This window comes from Pelodiscus sinensis, chromosome 1 (genome assembly GCF_052426305.1).
Source record: "Pelodiscus sinensis isolate ZL-2025 chromosome 1, ASM5242630v1, whole genome shotgun sequence".
Lineage (NCBI taxonomy): Eukaryota > Metazoa > Chordata > Testudines > Trionychidae > Pelodiscus > Pelodiscus sinensis.
In genome coordinates this window covers 47,215,666-47,235,232 of record NC_143052.1, presented here as the reverse complement: position 1 = coordinate 47,235,232, position 19,567 = coordinate 47,215,666, and the positions used below count along the sequence as shown (strand labels likewise).

Below are 19,567 nucleotides of genomic sequence, written 5' to 3'. Positions count from 1 at the left end.
ACTGCCCTGCCTCCAGCACTAGAGTGGCCACAGGCCCCACTGCCCTGCTGGTCTCCATCCCCTCTTTGCCTGCTATGCTGGGCAACCTAGCTCGCAACGTGCCGGGCTCCCACCCCACTGAGCAGCCCAGCTAGGGCATGCCAGGCAGCCTAGCTGAGCAGCCACGCTGCTGGGCGCCAGGCTCTCAACTCTTCTGAACAGCCCCACTGGGGCATGCTCAGCTTCTCAGCTGTGGGAATCTAGGCTTCTGGCCCCATTGGCAGCTTGCTACCGGCAGCCCACAAATCTATCAGTGCACAGGACTCCTAGGCTCCGGCGATCCACTGGCTTTCTCTGGTCCTGGAACATCCGTGGTCGTGCTGGACCATGGATGTTGCCGGACCAGAGAGTTCTGATTGACAGAGGTTCAACCTGTACAAAAAGCTGTTCCCGAAAGGACTCATAACTCACAGCACTCAGGGCTGCCAGGTTCATTGGCCATTGCACGTCACTTTGAAAACCCACATAGTCTATCATCAAGCCACATTCCTGCTGCACACCCAAATCTGGTTTTCTCTGGCTCATCAGTTTGGCTTGAGCCATATTGTAAAGCCATCTTTTACCCTTCATCAATTTTAAAATGTTGCTTGCCCAAAGGGTCAGTGTGTGCCAGACATTAGTTGAGTTCTATTCTGTGTGGATGATATCTATTTTGGAAGGACAAAAGCTCTAGTTTGAGCCTCTGGCTTCTCAAACTTTTCAATACCTGTAAAATTGTGGGGTCACTTGATTTTTATGGGGGACAGGGGTTATATATCAGGTATGCCTTGCTCAAGTGATCTCAGATATGGAACACTACCCCTGCTCCCTATGATGCATTCAATGTTGAGACAACCCAAGTAAGCCTGCTGATTTTAGAGCCCTTTAGAAAAACTAGCTGTTAATCAGTAAGTTAGCCTCACCATTTACCACAATGGTGCTACTGTTCCTCTACAATACCCAACATACTCAAAAGTTGGCTATAGTAATACAAGAAGCTAATCATTCATTATGCATCTGGCAAAACACCACAGAACTCAATGAGTTTCTTACGACATTTGCCGAAGTACATGAACAAGTAACAGACAAAAAACACACACTGCTTTGATTCTGGTACTGCTTGTTGGCTGTTTCATTCACGTGGGACAGAGGCTATGTCTTCCTCTAATTTCAATATAACAACAGGCATACTGCTGGTACTCAGTAAATAAATGAGCAAACAAGAGTTAAAGATGCAGCAGATATTTTTAATGGGAAAACACTAATTTTGCCTTGAAGAAAGAGTGATGTCTATTACACCTGGAGCTCTCAGCTTCATAACACTTGCAGACATCACTGTAGTATAATCTGTTTTGAGTTCATTTTCTCTAGGTCTTTTCTTCTACAGGTTGCATCTCCCTAAACAGGTATTCTCTCATCCGGCAACATCCATGGTCCGACAGGACCATGGATGTTGCTGAATGAGAGAGCTCCGGGACAGGAGGGCCAGCAGCGGAGAGCTCTGCACATGGCAAGGCTGGTGATAGCACAGCCAGGGCCTCAGCAACTCAGCGGCAGTAGCGGGGCCATGGCAGCAGGGCAGGGGCAGCCCAGTAACTCAGCTGGGGCCAGGGCAGCCCATGTGTGCCGGCCCGGCAGCAGGGTTGTGCCGTAGTAGCCCGAGTGAGACTGCTTACTGGCCAGGCAATGAGGTTGGGCCATGGCAGCTCAGCAGGGGAAGCCTGTCTGTGATCACAGCAGTAGAGCCAGGACTGTGGCAAACCAGCTGGGGCCATGGCAGTTAGGCAGCCCGATCAGTGCCATGTGCTGGCTGGCAGTGGGGCTGGTGCTGGAGCAGCGGGGCCAGTGCTGTGTGCTGCCATGACAACAGTGGGGCTGGAGCAGCAGCTATGGCAGCAGGGCTAGGGCAGCTGTGTCACCCAGCTGGCAGCGGAACCAAAGGAGCCGGCAGTGGGGAGGGGCATCAGGCTGAGGGGGCTGGTGGCAGGGGACCTTCCCTGGTTCAGAAAATTCCCTCATCCTGGACCACTCAAACCCGAGGGTACCAGACCAGTGAGTTTCAACCTGTTGTTTGGTCTTTGTACTGCCTTGAAGTCCTAATTCCTAGTGCATGCTCTAGAGTAGGCCAAACCATTTCCAAAGAAAAAAATAGTTTTACTCCCTCAGGCAGGGAGGGATAGTGTAGAATGCACTGGTACTTCAGACTTGCATTGGCATATGATGTACTCAGGGCCGGCTTTAGGCCGATTCGCCCGATTCCCCTGAATCAGGCCCTGCGCTTAAAAGGGCCCCACACCCTAAATCCGGAAGTGTGCTGGCATGCCGGGAGGGGGTGTAGGCCCTGGAGGAGCATGGCAGCTTCTGTGTGCTGCAGGAGGGGTGAGTTGAGTGCAGGGATTTCCCTGCGCCAATGGAGGGGGAGTCAGCCACTGGGTTTGGTGGGAAGGCGGGACTCTGCCCTGTATCTGGAGATTTAAATGCGCCGGTGTGTGCTGGTTTTTTTTTTTTTGCTCAACCGAAATTTGTGTGCGTGGGTTTTTTGGGTTTTTTTTGGTCAACAAAAAAAATCCTGGCTGCTGGGGCCCCATCAAAACGGTTAGAATTGGGCCCTGCACTTCCTAAAGCCGGCCCTGGATGTACTTCCCCTTCCTGCCTGAATGAGGAGCTTCTGTGTTGTGCCCTGACTCCCAGCCAATGCTTTCTCTTGTTCAGTTGTGCAATCTCTAACACATAGTGGAACTGGGACTGCTCCAAGCCACCAACCTGATGACTGTCACCATGTGTTCTAGGGCCCAGTCCTGCAGATTAGAATGCAGTTGAATGTGAAAAAATGTGTAGTACATGAAGACAGCACCCAAAATGCTTAAGAACCACAGATATAGAGTTGCTTAGGAGAGAAAAGGTAACACATGCAATTGTAGACCCTGTTCCATTCTTGGGACTATAATAAAATTAGTGAATCATGTAGTGTCATCTTATTGACTGAACCCCAGTTTAAATACAGTTTAGATAACTACAGTATGTGATTGTTTCTACTGTTGTCATTGCCACAGTTCCACTAAAGTATGCACAATATTGGTGCAACTGGTTCTCTTAAATGTAGAGAAGGCCAGGATGTTGTTAGTGAAGAAGCTGTATTATCTCTCACTCTTTTACTGAGTTCTCCTTCCAACTGTAGATAACAAAGAGTGATGGAAATAATGAGGGAAATATATGTCAATCTAATACTGGTCAGTTTTTACCTTCAAAGAATAAAACTTTGAAATCAACCCAGGCATGTGTGGTGATCCAAGCTTACCTACATCCCAGTCTCTGATACAGTAGTCTGGTGAGCTCTCAAAGTATACCAGATCATTGTTGGTGGGCTTCTTAAATCTCTTGTTAGCCACGGTGAAACCAGTGCCGTCTTGATTCATGACCACCTGAATTGCTCCATTGTATTTCCTCCACAGATAATCTCCTGTTTTCCTAAAATCTCCCATGGCCAGCCAGCAGGTTCTCAGAGTACATGATCCACTCACACCATGACATTTGCACTCGTGTTTCAAAAATCGCTTTACAGCCTGCCAAAAAAAAAAAAAAAATCCAGTGATACATAAACAGGTGAAACAGGCTACAATTGAATGTAAGACTTTCACTCCTCTTTCATTGATCCTGCAGTTTCAGCTTTGTAATGGCTCTTGTAATCATGGTCTGTGGTGACACCCACTGGCAGCAGTGAGTCTTCCTCACAAGGTTAGGCCAGTCTGCATAATTTACTCAGTTTTGTCAACCTTCAGGATTGGTCTTTTCCTCTCCCCTTGCTTTCAGTTTCCCTGAAGATCCAGGAAGCACTTCTGAGAAATCATTTCCCTACTTACCAGATTTACTGATATCTGGGACAGCCTCAGCCATCTCAAGCTGCCCATTAAGACATAAAAGAATTGTTTTCTGGAGTGGTGCTCAGTTAATGATACACAAAATATTTCAGTGCAAAGGCTACGTGAAATTCTTTTAATAGTAAGTAGTAATTAATAATTCACACCCATTCTATATTGATAGATATAACACTCTTTAGGGTCTTAATAAACTTTGGGTTTCAAACAGGGCTGTATTTCATTTGATGCATGGGATGTTTTGATTTACTAAAATGTAGTTTTGAAAGGGTACACATTCTGGCCTCCTATTTTGCAGATGAAAAATAACTGTGGTGTGGAAGTGATTTATTCCATCTAGACCTGTAACTGCCAGATTTGTTGATATACTCAAGTAATGAGGCATCTAAAGGACACCAAGTTCTAACTACAATTAAACCACTAAACTATGGGTAAAACATGGGAACCCCCTTCTAAAAATCAGATTCTAAAGTATAAAGGGATTTGCTCTATAACTTTGCTGTTCCTTAGCTAATTTAAAGTTAAAATATTTGCAGAAGTCTCTTAATTGATCTTACACAATGGTGTTCCCTCTAAGCTGTGCAGTAGCACAGCTTCACAGGTGATTAATCAGCTTCCTCCTCCCCACCCCCCCATTCAGTGAGCTCCCTGCACAGAGCCTTAAGCCTCTGACTGGGTAGGACTGATTAATCACCTGTGAAACTCTGCAGCAGTACAGCTTAGAGGGAACACTGTTTTCAACCTAGTCACTTATTAGATGTGGCACTACTTTCCAGATCAGAGAAAATGTTTATTTTTAGCAGTTACAGAGATCCTGAAACATTTGATGGACAGCAGATGCTCCCAGCCAAGGAGGTTTTTACACAAAGGAATGGCTATACTGAGTCAGACCAAAGGTCTATAAATATCCTGTCTTCTGACAGTGGTCAATGCCAGATGCCCCAGAGGGAGTGAACAGAACAGGTAATCATCAAGTATCCCACTCCAGTCATCCATTTCGAGGTCCTGACAAACACAGGCAAGGGACACTATTCTTACCTGTTCTGGCTAATAAGTATTGATGGACCTAACCACCATGAACGTATCTAGTTCTTTTATTAACCCTGTTGAAGTCCTGGTCTTCACAACATCCTCTGATGAGGAATTCCACAGATTGACTGTATAAAATCATGAGCTGTCTCATATACAAACAGGTCTGGCCTTAGGCAAGCTGAGCAAGGTGGTTGCCTTGGGCCCCACATTGCCCGGTGCCTGTTCACCTGGCTGCTCACTCACTCACTCGCTGCCCTAGCGGGAAGCTGCCTGGCTGTATGGCGCAGCCAACTACAACATGCCTTCTCGATCCCTGCAAACTCTTTGGCCAGGTCTGTATACAACAGCCCCTTATAGTCAATCCCTCACACTATAAAGCCTTCACTGACCATTCTGACACTCCAGTGAATTGGATAACATCATCTGGCTAACCAATGTGTTGGCTACAACCATTTGAAACTAGAGGGAGAGGGCTTGTTAGGAGAAAATCTAAAATGGAGGCCATTTTAGTCAGAATTAACCAAATCATGGATTAAAAGGCAACACATTTTTCTTATGGGTGATGGAATTATAAAACAACCACACAATATAAAAAACATACTTCCTATTTAATGTGCATGCAAAATAACACATATTTTGAACTAAGTCAACAACATTCTTCATTTTTAGTAATTAAATCTTTTCCCCAGTGAAAATAGTACAGATTCAGATTGGGCTATACAACAGTTTTTCAGATGGGGTGCATATAATGCATTTTCCTATATCCTCTAAATCAGTCATGTCCAAAGTCCGGCCCGCGGGCCAATTGCGGCCCGTGTTCCGGTTTAATACGGCCCCACAGGTAATTTGGCAATATCTATCTTTTATGGCCCCCAACGAATCCATATGTATTGAGATGAATACATTGTAAAATCTCAGTTAATGTCAGTTGGTCTAAATCAGTTATAAATATATTTGGACACAACATGTATACTTGGTGTTATGTTCCTGTTCGTATTTTTTGAACTTAAAAGTTGACAGACAACCTTTATTACCAATAATATGTAATGTACTTTACAATGTTCCTGACATATATTTCAGCTTCCTGGATTTTTTTTTCATCTGGCCTTCAGATATGAAAGGCAGAGTGATTTAACACCTGTTTAGATTTGTCATCCATGTGACGAAATGAAAAGTATGCCGTTTGCAATAAACTTTGCATAAAATAGTTAATTTGTGTTTAATTTTAATGGTTCAAAGAATGTCAGGCAAAATGGTCGGCCCTCACGCATGTTCACTTCATAAAATCTGGCCCTTTGAAAAAAGTTTGGACACCCCTGCTCTAAATAATTAAGCAATACGCTCCAGTCACGTAGACCATACTCATTTGTTTCTAAGGATTGAAACCTTTCGCAAATAAGTGGTGCAATAGCTCTCACATTGGCCCTTAGCACAGAGTGAATTTTATCCAAAATGTATTGTTGAGATATGTTGATGAGTCCCAAAGGTTAAAGCCCCCAGAATATGTTTCCATTTTTCGTAAATAGCCTAAATGACCTAAAATTCCTTGACCTATATCTACATAGCGGGGCTATTTTGGGATACCGGAAGTATCCCAAAATAACAATTCCACATCTTTAAATATATTTTGAAATAACAGGCATGCCATTCTAGTGTCCCTGTAACCCTCATTCTATGAGGGTTAGGGGACTTGTCGGAATAGCACTTTATTTTGAAATTTGGTGCTGTGTAGACAGCTCCAAATTTCAAAATAAACTATTTTGAAATAACCTTGAAATAAGCTATGCAATTTGTGTAGCACAAATTGCATAGATTAGTTTGATGTAAGGGTGCTGTGTAGACACACCCTTACAGAGAAGAAGATGTAATATGTAAGAATTATCACCCACCTTCCTTCCCGCTCTGTTGTTGTGAATATTCATTAGTGCTCTGGCATCTTTTCCTTTCCTTTCTTTGGCATCCACAAATGCTCTTGCAAATTTGACACCATAGTCAACATTGTCACTGCAACCACCCCAATCAAATTGGCCTCTGTTGTCCTTGGCAGACCCTTTCTTCTTAGAATCGCAGGAGCATGATTTTAATTCCCCTTGACTACATGCCCTTGTGATAGCAAATACAACTCCAGCAGAAGAGATGGCATACACAAAAGCAGACTCCCGGCTACCTGAAACAAGAAGGCTGACCTTAAAATCATTGATATATTCAGTTCCAGATCATTTTAATTGTTATGATTCATTTACACTGAAATTTACAGTGTACAAAAGAGAAACTAGGTTGAATTCACACCTGGTGTAATTTTATTAGAGAATTACTGATGGCTTGAATTTGGCCCCCTCTTTAGTAAAAGCTCATTAACAGAAGTCTTGAATTGGGATGGGATGCACTACAAGTTTGTTATTATTTGGTTTATTATATTTTCATAGATCAGCTGTGCTCTCCACAATCACTTTTAGGACAGATGTTTAAGTAGATTTAGAAAATATCTTGTTATACGGCAAGAAAACAAGCTGACTATCTAGACAACAAACCTGTTCAACTTATTTGTGCAAATAAGAACCATTGAAGTCAACAGGACTATTTGTATGATTAAAGTGAGGAGGATTTGGCCTGATAATTGCACTTCTCCATGCCGAGTTCTCATGCAGTTCTATTTTCTGATAAGATACTTCATTACACTACAAACTATGCCCTCTCTTAAGGTGAAAGGTACATATTTCAATGCAATAGCTACATAAAATTATTTTAACAACAAGTAGTAACTCATAATACACAGCCATGCTATATTGACAGATATAAAACTCTTTAGGGTCTTAATAAACTTTGGCTTTAAAACAGTGCTGTATTTCATTATTAGTATCTGTACTTATTAAGGCTGTTCAGTGATTTAAAAAAATTAATCATGATTAATCATACTGTTAAAAATAGAATCCTACCTATTTAAATATTCTGGATGTTTTCTACATTTTCAAATATATTGATTTCAATTACAACACAGAACACAAAATATTTAGTGCTCACTTTATATTTTTATTACAACTACTTACAATGTTAAAAGCAAAAGAAATAGTATTTTTCAATTCACCTAGTACAAGTACTGTAGTACAATCTCTTTATCATGAAAGTTGAGCTTATAAATACAGAATTATGTACAACCACCGCCTCTGCATTAAAAAACAAAACATAGTAAAATTTTAGAGTCAACAAGTCCAGTCTTACTTCTTCTTCAACCAAGTGCTCAGACAAATAGATTTGACTACAATTTGCAGGAGATAATGCTGCCTACTTTTTATTTACAATGTCACCTGAAAATGTGAAAAGTAATTCACATGGCATTGTTGTAGCCAGCATCACAAGATATTTATGTGCAAAATGTGCTAAAGATTCATGTGTCCTTTCATGCTTCAACCATCATTCCAGAGGACATGTGTCCCTGCTGAGGATGGGTTCTGCTCCATAACAGACCAAAGCAGAGTGGATCACTATATGTTCATGTTCATCATCTAAATCAAATGTCACCAGCAAACTGGCTGATTTTCTTTTCTGGTGGTTCAGGTTCTGTGGTTTCTGCCCTGGAATGTTGCTGTTTTAAGACAACTGAAAACATGCTTCACACTTTATCTCTCTCAGATTTTGGATGCCACTTCAGATTCTTAAACCTTGGGTCAAGTGCTATAACTATTTTTAGAAATCTCACATTGGTATTTTCTTTGCGTTTTGTCAAATCTATAGTGAAAGTATTCTTCAGAAGAACAACATGTGCTGGGACTGCCATAACACAAAATATATGGCAGAATAAAGGTAAAACAGAGCAGGAGACATTGAATTCCTTGAGGGAGAATTGTGTCACAAATTTAATTCACTTATTATTATTTTAACAAGCATCATCAGCATAGAAGCATATCCTCTGGAATGGTGGCCAAAGTATGAAGGGGCATATGAATGTTTAGCATACCTGGCACATAAATACTTGGCAACATCAGGTACAAAGGTGCCATGCAAATCTTGTTCTCACTTACACGTGACACTGTAAATAAGAAGTGGGCAGCATTATCTCCCATTAATGTGTACATACTTGTTTGTGTGAGTGACTGGCTGAACAAGTAGGACTGAAGAGATTAGTAAGCTCCAAAATTTAACGTTGGTTAGTTTTTAAGTGCAATTATGTAACAAAAATATACATTTGAAAGTTGCACTTGTATCAAAAAGTAATTGCGCTACAGTACATGCATGAAGCAAACTGAAGAAATACTGTCTTTTGTTTATCATTTTACAGTGCAAATATTTGTAATAAAATATATAAAGTGATCAATGTACATTTTGTATTCTCTGTCGTAATTGTAATAAAATTATTTGAAAATATAGAAAAATATCCAAAATAATTAATAAATTTCAGTTGGTATTCTATTGTTTAACAATGTGATTCATCATGATTAATTTTTTAAACCATGATTACTTTTTTAATTAATTGTATCAGTTAACTGCAATTAAACGGCAGTCTGAGTACTTATTAATGGTTGCTACAGTAAGTATTTAACAACTGAAGAAAAACTGATCTCTCCAGTCAGAAAACACAAAACAGTTTGGTGATATGAAGAAGCATGAGACTTTTTATGGCAAACTATATGTAAATAATAACTGGAAAAGCAAAATAGCATTGAAGTTCTTGCTCATTTCAGATTTAAAGTTTGCTAATTACAGTTATAATACAACTTTGGGCTGAAAATGATTAGTGTCTTTGTTCTGCCAGTCTTACTATTAAAAATCAAGAAACCATATCTACATCATATTAAATTTCACTTCCCTCGACCCTTAACAAAACTACCATGCAGTCCACTTGAAATATATTATATACATATTTGCATTAAGTAAGTAATCTATGTTCCCTAGGGAACACATAATTACCAAATGACTGTTCTGAAAAGTAACTTAGAATCCTTTTTTGTTGATTGGCTGTTTAAGTTGAACAAGTGAGACTATTTGCAAAAGAGACATTCAGAAAAGTAAGTTTGTGCTGAAAATGGCAGTCTTTAAAGACTACATTAAAGTTACTACAGGAAGGTGACATGTGCACCTTCATGTACTGATTAAGCCCCTAGGAATAAAGAGGAATCTACCCTTTAAGGGCTTATCTTCCCTACAAACTTTGATCATGTTAAAAGCATGTTAATTTGGCCCCAAGAGTTAAATTAGCTATCATAATACTGACCATGACTTTGTAATAGGCATAGACAAGAAAAAGTCTGCATTGCATCATCCCCTTATGAGTAAACCCTAGTGGGAACAAAGTTCAGCCATGATTCATGGACTTGACTTATTAGTATTTATCATTTATACCTGAGGACCATCTAGAAGCCTTAACCAGATGTGTGCTGCACTGTTTTGCAATGCTGAACACAAGTTGGTCTTGTCTACTGTGACCACAAAGTAATGATAGAGATATTAACTAACTTGGCTTCTCACACTTGTGTTCTAACACAACAGCATTTCTGAAAAATATTGATTCACAATTGTTGCAATGTTTCATTTGGGTTTGTTGAACTGACTGATAATGCTGGGTTATTTCAACATTAAATAGTACATTGCTTCCTGGAAGGAGTTGTTGTTCAAGAATCCAATATCTCCATTCATAGAATCATAGAATACTAGAACTGGAAGCGACCTTGAGAGGTCATTGAGTCGAGTCCCCTACTCTCACAGCAGGACCACGTATCATCTAGATCAGTGGTTCTCAAACTTCTTGGCCTGTGGATCACTGCTCAATGTAAACCTTTCTACGGACACCAATTGCTAACGGAAACTCATCATTAATTGCATAATTAGCCTGAGCCATTTGTTAGTGCTGCTGCTAGGGAAACTGGTTTAATTTAAACAGATTAGACATTTTAACTTTCTCATGTTAGTTTATCAAACTTCTTTTTAAAGAAGTAAAATATTAATTTATGTCCCAACATAAAAGGTTTCAATTATTTCTTTATTTATGGCGGGGGTGGGAAACCTTTTTTGTGTTGGGGGCCATTGACCTACAGAAAAATCAGTTGAGGACCACAGAAATGAGAAGCAAAAAAACTCCTCCAACCCCTCCCCCCCAACCCTGACTGATGTGGCCCCCAGCTGAGACACTTCCTCCTTGTAATACCCTTTTAGGTATTTGAAAACTGCAGTCATGTCCCCTCTCAGTCTTTTCATTTCCAAATTAAACAAATCCAGGTCTTTCAGTCTTCCCTCATAAGTCATGTTGTCTAGACCTTCAATCGTTTTTATTGCTCTTTTCTGAACCTTCTCCAGTTCCTCCACATCTTTCCTGAAATGTGGTGCCTAGAATTGGACACAATACTCCAATACAGGTCTAATCAGGGCCGAGCAGAGGGAAGAATCATTTTCCTTGTCTTGCTCACAACACTACTGTTAATGCATCCCAAAATAATGTTTGCTTTTTTTGCAACATTGTTGATTCATATTTAGCTGGTGGTCCACTATGATCCCTAGATCACTTTCTGCAGTACTCCTTCCTTGACAGTCACGGAGATTGTGAAATCGTTGGTTCCTCCTTAAGTAGAGTACTTTGCATTTGTCCTTATTGAATTTCATCCTATTTACTTCAGACCATTTCTCCAGGTTGTCCAGATCATTTTGAATTATAATCTTATCCTTCAAAGCACTTGCAACCCCTCACAGTTTGGTATGATCCAAAAATTTTATAAGTGGGCACCGCGATGGGGACCACTGCTATATACACAATTTCAACTCACTTTGTAGCCAGTTAGTGACATGACTGATACTAAACATGACTTATGGTTGCCACTTCTGTCCCCTGTACCACAACATACATTAGGGGTAGTGATGTGAGGTGAGAATATTCTCTGGAGAATATTCTCCGAGAACAAGAATATTCTGAGAATATTCTCCAAAAGATTATTTCCCAAGAATTTTTGAGAATTTTCTAATTTTTCATTTTCTCTTGAAATAATATATTGTATTCAGCTTTTAGAACACCCTGAAAGTTAAAGAGCTTTCTTGATCATTCAAGATAGTTTGAGAACATTATAGAACATTCCAGAATGTTATGGAACTTTCTAGAACATTCATGAGTCAGAAATTCTGACTGTTATGGAACTTTCTGGAAGCATCACAAAAAGTATATAAGGAGGCAATAACACATTTATTCTCTTTTGTGAAAGGTGTAATTGTGTTTTCATCAGTATGAAAAGAAGAACTAAGCCTAAAAGTGATGTGTGGGACTATTTCCTTCATAAAACAGTTAAAAACAAAGTATTATATGAATGTAAGTACTGCAAGGCTGAATACATCAGAAATGCAACAAGGATGAGAAAGCATATTTCCAATTGTCTGAAGACTCCTGCTTACATCAAGGAAAAAGCAACAAAATTCTCAGAGTCCAGAAGCAGATCACCTCAACCATCAACATCTATAGAACACTGTGATGGTGCTAGTGAATTTACACCACCACCTTCCACATCTAGCTCAGCCAAGGTGTCTCATAAGTCACTACTTTGATTCTATGAATGAAACTGAAAACAAAGTTTTGGATGAATTTTTTGCAGAAGCTATATTCTCATCGGCAGGGCTTGCAGAGTGGTGGCGAGCCCTGTTCGCCAGCCATGCGGTTCTGTGCTCTGAACATGCGCAGATCGCTCCGTGCATGCACAGATCGCTCCGCGCCGGCTCTTCCAGGATGTAATCTACTCTCCATGAGTGAGTAGATTACACTATTTGTCAAGCCCTGCTCATCGGGATCGCCTCTTTCATTGGTTGAAAACGAAGATTGGATTACTTTCATGCAAAAATTAAGACCATCTTACAAGATGCCATCCAGGTATACACTTTCTAACAAACTTTTGGAAGCTGAATATCAACGTGTCGATGCTCTTATAAAAACAAAAATTGCTGAAGCCTCTTCTCTTGTACTTGAGTGTGATGCTTGGAGAAACCGAAGAAATGAATCTGTTTTAAATTTTATTATATCAACACCCCAACCTGTATTTTACAAGTCAGTGGCGACCGATGTTTAATGCCATACTGCTGAGTATATGGCATTCTGTGCGGAAGAAATAATGACAGAAATAGGCACTGAAAAATGTGGTGCCATTGTCACTGATAATGCTGCAGCAGTGGTGAAATCCTTATCAATGCTTAATGAAAAATACAGTCACATTGTTATGTACACTTGTGCTGCTCATACACTAAATTTGTTAATTGGTGACATCAGTAACTTAAAATCTGTTCAAGAAACTGAAGCTACCTGTAAAACTATTGTAAAGGAAATTAACAAATCTCAAGTTTTACAAGCTCATTTTACTGCATTTCAAAAAGAGAAAAATCAAACTTGTGCACTTAAATTGCCAGTTAAAACTAGGTGGGTTCCATTTTTTTTGTTTGAAAAGCTTATTGAAATAAAAAAAATGTCTTAAAATGCCTTGCTGTCCATGAAGATTTACAGACTAAACTGAGCAAATGTACCAGGAATTCAATCCTGGATGAAGATGTATTTTGGGTACGGGTCCAAAAACTGCATGCACTGATAAGTCCTTTTGTTAAATGGATTACGCTGCTTGAATCTGACCAGCCAAAAATGAACAAAGTTCCTGAATGTTTCAGGGAATTAAGTGATCTTTTTGATAGGCTACTACCTGAAAGTCCAAACAAGAAAAACAGGATGTGATGAAAAGTTTTGAAAAAAGAAAAGATATGGCTCTAAAAGATATTCACTACGCTGCAAATATTCTAGATCCAAAATTCAATGGTGAGTGCCTTACTAGAAATGAACAAATACAAGGAAATTAATTCATCGATAAATTAGTTACAAGAATGTATGGCACTGATCACTCAGCAATAGTCATTGCAGAGCTTGCAGAGTATAGTGCTAAAGAAGGTTTTTTTTGGAAAATCATATGCAACAAAATCAGCTGGTTCAGTAGATGCAGTAACATGGTGGAAAGGTATTTGCTATGGATCAAAATTAGGGAAAGCAGCAATCAACATATTGAATATTCCACCAACAATGGCAGAAACTGGAAGAAGTTTGAGTGCTTACAGTATCATTCATAATGCAAAAAGAAACAAGTTAACACAAGAAAGGGCTGGCAAGCTGACATTCATAGCCCATAATACAAAGCTTCTTAAAAACCCAAATGATGCTCTATTGAAATCCCTAAAAGAAAAAAGGAAACAGAACCAGAGAACTGAGGAAGAAGAAATTGATGATGCTGAAGAGAAAGAAGAAATCAAATAAGAGGATATGTATGAGGAAGAAGGAGAGATAGAAATATATGGGTCTGATTCAGAAAGTGCAGATTCTGATTAGACTTGTATTCAATCCAGGAAGTTAAAAATATTTGTATCCTGCAACAGAAGATTTGTAATAAAAGTTCTAGTAATTTAAACTTCTGTCTTTTTTTTCTTTACTTTCCCAAATTTTCATTTTAACAGTTGGAAACGTTCATGATTCTTGAAGTTTTATTAAAGAAAGACATTATTATAAATTGTAAAATTCTTTTAAAACTATTTAACAAGTATTTAAGAGAAAATTCCCAAAAATTCTCGCATTGGAGAACATTCTCTGAAAGTTTATTCCCGAGAATTTAACATCACTAATTACTGCCTTCCTTCCCACCTAGGGCACTGTCTCCTCAACCCACCTGCAGAGGAAGTCATGGATTCCCAGGGGGCTGTCCCAAGCACCAACCTGAACAAATAGGACATAGCATGAGGTATATCCAGTTCACTCCTGCCCAGCAGTGGCCTGCACAGTTGTGACTGGGTCCTGCCAGCCCCGAGCTCCCCCAATCCTGCTCACTGGTCTCAAACTCTCAAATGGCCCAGAGCTAGTTCCCTCTGAGCAGGAACTGCTCCCTATGGCTCCTCCAATTGATGGTGTCACAGACAATGCACGTGTTAAGAACTACTGCTCAAAATGAAATTATAGTGTTTGTGTTTCATCACAGGAATTGTTTACACAAATTAGTGAGGAAACATTTTAAGGTGAATAGGAAATATAAATAGGAAATATACTACTTCTAATGTTCTTTTACTCCCACCTATCATCAACAGATGGTATTCAGGACTAGTATACATACTTTCCTGTGCATCTTAATAGGGGTGCTGGAATAATTTTTTTTATAGTGGGGATGCTGGGAGTCATTGACCCAAACTGTTAATCATCTATGTAACGAAAACCTCTTCAAGACAAGGGGTGGTGCAACACACACCTGCACCTCTAGTTTCAGCACCTATGCATCCTAATCATATTAGACATAACTCAGTAGAACAGCAGATTTTGGCTCTAGTTGTTCTCTTTCATATATGTTTTGAAGTTCAGCATTTTTACAAGGGAAATACATAAATACATTTGAGTTATTTACAAAAGGGAAGATGCAAATTTAATATAGTACGTCAGGCATTTGTTTTGCCAAAGTGTAATGCTCTGGGATAGTGAGTTGTATATACATGAGACTGATTTACAAGCCAACTACTCTTCATGCTTTGGGATATTTGTCTTGGAAGAAGTATTTGTTGATGAACAACATTTTTTAGTAATATAGTGACATATATTTAATCTTACTTGTAAACCAACAATTGTATATACAGACAAAGCAAGTTTTCTTACCTAGAGGCTTTTTGGATTCTTTACCTGACACCGAATACTGGAATATTTCCCCCATGACATCATATAACTATGACACAACTTAAAATAGTGCTAAGAATTAACTTAAAAGGGCAGATCCGCAGGTGATGTACATTGACAAAGCTGCATTAAAGTCAATTGCTTTGGGACAATTTGCACCAGCTGGAGAGCTGTGCCAAAGTACATAATAAATGAGTCCCCATGTCAATTTCCTTATTGTTGGGTTATCTATAAGCTGACTTAGTTATTTACCCTCTGATTTGTTATCCAAAGGATTGGGGGGGGGGGGGAGTTGTTTTAAAAAACCCTGTTGTTTTAAACAACATCTAGAACCTTTTCACGGGCACTATTCTCATGTCTCAAACATGGTCAGTTTTAACAACACTTTGTAATGCACTCAATGGATTGAGAGCTGTGGGAAATGTAGCTCGCAATTCCAAGCAGCCGTCGCCCAGGTTACCGAGAAAGCTTTGCTGGAGACAAAAAGCACGTGAGGCTGAGTCGCTGGTGACAAGTTTTAAGTGGCCCGCTGAGCCCTAGGTGGAGCAAGGGAGCGCTTAGTGCTTTCCGCGCCTTCGGAAGTGCTCCCAGGACACGGATGATTTCCAGTCGCAGTGAATTAACTCGCGGGAAGGTAATGGTGAGATGATCGCGCCCGCGGGGAAACCGGGAAACGCTGCGCTGCGCTTTTGGCCGCCTCCTGTCCCCGGGGCCGGATGATTAAACGGTATTAGTGCAACACCCTCTGCTAAGCATCAGCCAGGGAACCGCAGAGCGCGCTTCTTAGCTGTGAGGGTTGGGCTGGGGGAGTAACTGTTTGGCGGAGACACGCACAGATGTCTCATCCCTCTCCCCCCCCCCCCTCCCCCTTTGGGTGCGAGCACTTGCTGCAGTCAGGCCTCGGAAGGGCACGTGTGAGTCACGCTGCCTCGGGTCTCTCTGCAGTAACGCCTCACCCGGAGCGCGCCGCTGGCCGATCGGTCTCCTGTCCCGGGTGGAGCCGCTTAGCTCAGGCACCTGGGCTGCTGCCACGGCTTCTCCGCTCCCTGCACAGGCTGGCCCAGAGCTCGTGCTGTGCAATTCCACTGTCCGCCAGCCAGCGGCAGGGATCCCTCCTGCTTCCCGCCCGCATGATCCGCCCAGTCCACTGTCAAGGATCCCGCCTCCATCGCCACCTCTCCCACGGGGATCCTTTGTGCTCTTCCCCCCCACCCGTCCCAGGGGCAGAGAGCCCGCCTGCTCCCCCCTCATCGCAGCGTCCCCCAGAACAGGGACCCCACCCTCGGTCCCCAGCGGCGCCTCAAGGTGCCCCGCAGCGCCCCGTGCGGCCGGGTACTCACTGCGCAGCAGGACCCTGCCGAAGAGGCTGCGGTCGCGGTGCAGGGTGTTGCAGTTCCAGCGGTGCTGGCGGAACTGGTGCTGGCACTCCGCCGCCCACTCCGCCACGCCCAGCCCGATGGAGCGCATGGCCTCGGGGTGCCGCTGGCATAGCTGCCGCTGCCGGCTCACCAAGCCCGGCACGTTGTCACACATCACCCGCGACGAACCCAGCGCCCCCATGTACCTGCGGGGAGCAAAGGCGCACGGGCAGCTGGGGAGAGGGCGTGTGGGACAGGCCTGGGGGACACGGGCCGGGGGAGCTATGAGTAGGGCACTGGAGATGGGGAGCTACTGGGAAAGGGCCTGGCACTGACTGGCCGCTATTGGGAAGGGGAAGGGCACGGAGTGGGCCTGGGGAGCTGCTAGGGAGGGGACTGACTGAGGAGCGAGGGGCTCTTAGGGGCGGCACAGAGTCCGACTCGTACAGCGCTAGGTGCCCTTATGCCTGCCGGTTTGCCAGGAGCCAATACTGTTTTGTGATTCAAGGAGCCCTCTACCTTTCCCTTTGTTTTCCTCCCAGGAGCAAAAGCCGCAGAGCGTCTTTTCCTGCCTGTACTACAACCTTATCAGCCTCTCTTCATGCCTCCCTTTCATCTCTAGAGTCTAATTTGCAGTTGCGTTTGCTTTTTGGGTAGAAACCTTTTCCAAATCCTATGTCTGCTGCGTCTTGCTACCGAAACTCTGGAATAATCGAACACTCCTTGATAGCTCCTTACTTTGATTTTTGTCAGCTTTGTTTCTTAAATTACATCACCATCTGCATCCAGATGTTCTCTATTAGGCCTGAAATGTTTAGAAAGGTACTTTTTATAAAACCCAAACCGCCATGGGTGTCTTTTGAAGGGATCACACAGCAGTAAATGTCTTTCCCCCCGTATTTTCATTAGTTTGTGATCATCAAATCGTTAAAGCTATTATTTGGACACAATACTATTGGGTAACACATAAAAGACTGCATGACAAAAAGCTCTTGCAATAAATAATGTGTATACTCTTATGGACACAGAAATAGCAATTGTATTGAAAAAGGGTCAGTATGATAAATCGACCTTTGATCCAGTGTTAGCCTAAATGCATTCCCTGGACACGATGTTTACAAAGGGAAGTTTAACTCCTCTTCCTTAGTGAAGTGTCTGTTTTGTTTTAAGACCCTATTCTCTGAAGGAAATCTCTTATTCTAGGGTCCCCCTTCATTAGCCCTGTGTTTTGTAGCTCGATTATTACTATCCTAACCAGCTCAAATATCTTTTGAACTAGGAGCTGACAAGCTGTGGTCCCAATAGGCTTCTTCGACATTCATTTGGAGTTTTTAGTTCAGTGATGAGAAACTTTTTTTTTCTCCTTAGGAAAAGGCTGGAGGAGGGGCTGAGGGGAGTCAAGAGTCTGAACAAAATCCTGCTGGAGACTATTCTGACAATTCATGGAAGGGAATGAACAAGGAGGGAAGGTAGTAAGCAACACTGAAACGCAAGTGTATACAAGCTTGGCCCTAGTGCAAACTGCACCCCGCCTCTTTCTGCTTGAATTTAGCCAGTGGATTACCCGAGAGGGCTTTCGGACAAGTTCATTTTCAGATGTCATTTTACATGCAAAATAAATAAACAAAAGGACGTGGATAGTCAATCAAGGAGAATCAATCAGCTATATCTTTGAACGTACACCGGTGCAAAAACTTGTTGCACGCGGAGCGACATCGTCATACATTTTCCTTAGCTCGATCCTTAGATGGATTCTAAGGATACGTGGTGATAAGAGCTCTGCAGGGCGTATTTTAATCAACCTCCAACTGACTCTTTGCTGTTACTGTCCACGCTAAAAGCGCTCATCAGTCCCAGATCAAAGAATCTTCCTTAGGGCACATAGTGAAACAAACCTTTAATTGTTAAGGCTGGGGACGGAGGAGTGGGAGCTGGGAGGGAAAAGAGAAGTTGAAAGAAGACGCAGTACAATTCGGCTTCATTTAGGATCGGAGTTCTTGTATCTGAACAACCGGCGGCGACAAGCTTTATTGTGTGACAACTAAACGGGAGGGGAAAGTGTCAATTCTTCTTGTAGTTTACTATTAATTTTATCCCACCGAGAGCAAATAAAACCTTTGCAATCGCAGAACTTACCACCACGAAGCAGGCACTTCTGGGGTAATGCCGCACAAGATCAGTGGAACCGCAAACCAGATCCCAAAGCGAAAGTTCATATTAGAAACACTTCACTCCGCATCAGTAGTAATGTGAAGGGCGGAGGAAATCCCATGGAACAAAACCTCCTGACATGTAGCCAAATGTACCTTGAGAGCGTCTCTCCTCACCGGCTTCAGCGTCTCACCATTCCCAGGGCATAGCGGTCAGGGTTACTGATGCGCTCTCAGGTTCAGGGCGAAGACAATGTGTCTGTGCAGAACTCCGGAGTCCGCTCAGTCCGTCCAGACTCACATCCTCCAGGATCAGTTCCGCTCTCATCCTTCTCCCTTGCCCCGATGCTGCTCTTCTGCGGTCAGAGCAAAGCGGAGGGGCTGCTGTGGGTTGCTTACAGGCTGGGTGGGGATGGATGAAATGATGTGGACACGCTGGAGGAGGTAACACCTCTGAGCGGGGAAGGAATCCCGATGCTTTCCAATAAC

General features: G+C 42.1%; 1 protein-coding gene and 1 long non-coding RNA gene across 3 annotated transcripts in view; one reads left to right on the top strand and one right to left on the bottom strand.

Moving 5' to 3' along the window:
• Nucleotides 1-17,365, bottom strand: part of WNT2 (Wnt family member 2) — a 41,466-nt gene extending 24,101 nt beyond the window's left edge. The window contains exons 1-3 of one of the 2 annotated variants that reach the window (XM_075929177.2): nucleotides 16,911-17,365; nucleotides 6,815-7,092; nucleotides 3,317-3,581 (exon numbers count right to left, since the gene is read on the bottom strand). In XM_075929177.2, the coding sequence (XP_075785292.1) occupies nucleotides 3,317-3,581; nucleotides 6,815-7,092; nucleotides 16,911-17,130 (763 nt within the window). In that variant the 5' untranslated portion in view covers nucleotides 17,131-17,365. Of the gene's footprint in view, nucleotides 1-3,316; nucleotides 3,582-6,814; nucleotides 7,093-15,552; nucleotides 15,699-16,910 lie in introns of those variants that run through there. The other variant, XM_075929181.2, reaches the window with a different exon arrangement.
• Nucleotides 15,824-19,159, top strand: LOC142829506 (uncharacterized). Its single transcript, XR_012903924.2, has 2 exons — nucleotides 15,824-16,204; nucleotides 18,297-19,159. It is a non-coding gene; the product is annotated as an uncharacterized LOC142829506 (long non-coding RNA).
• The last annotated feature ends 408 nt before the right edge of the window (nucleotides 19,160-19,567 follow it).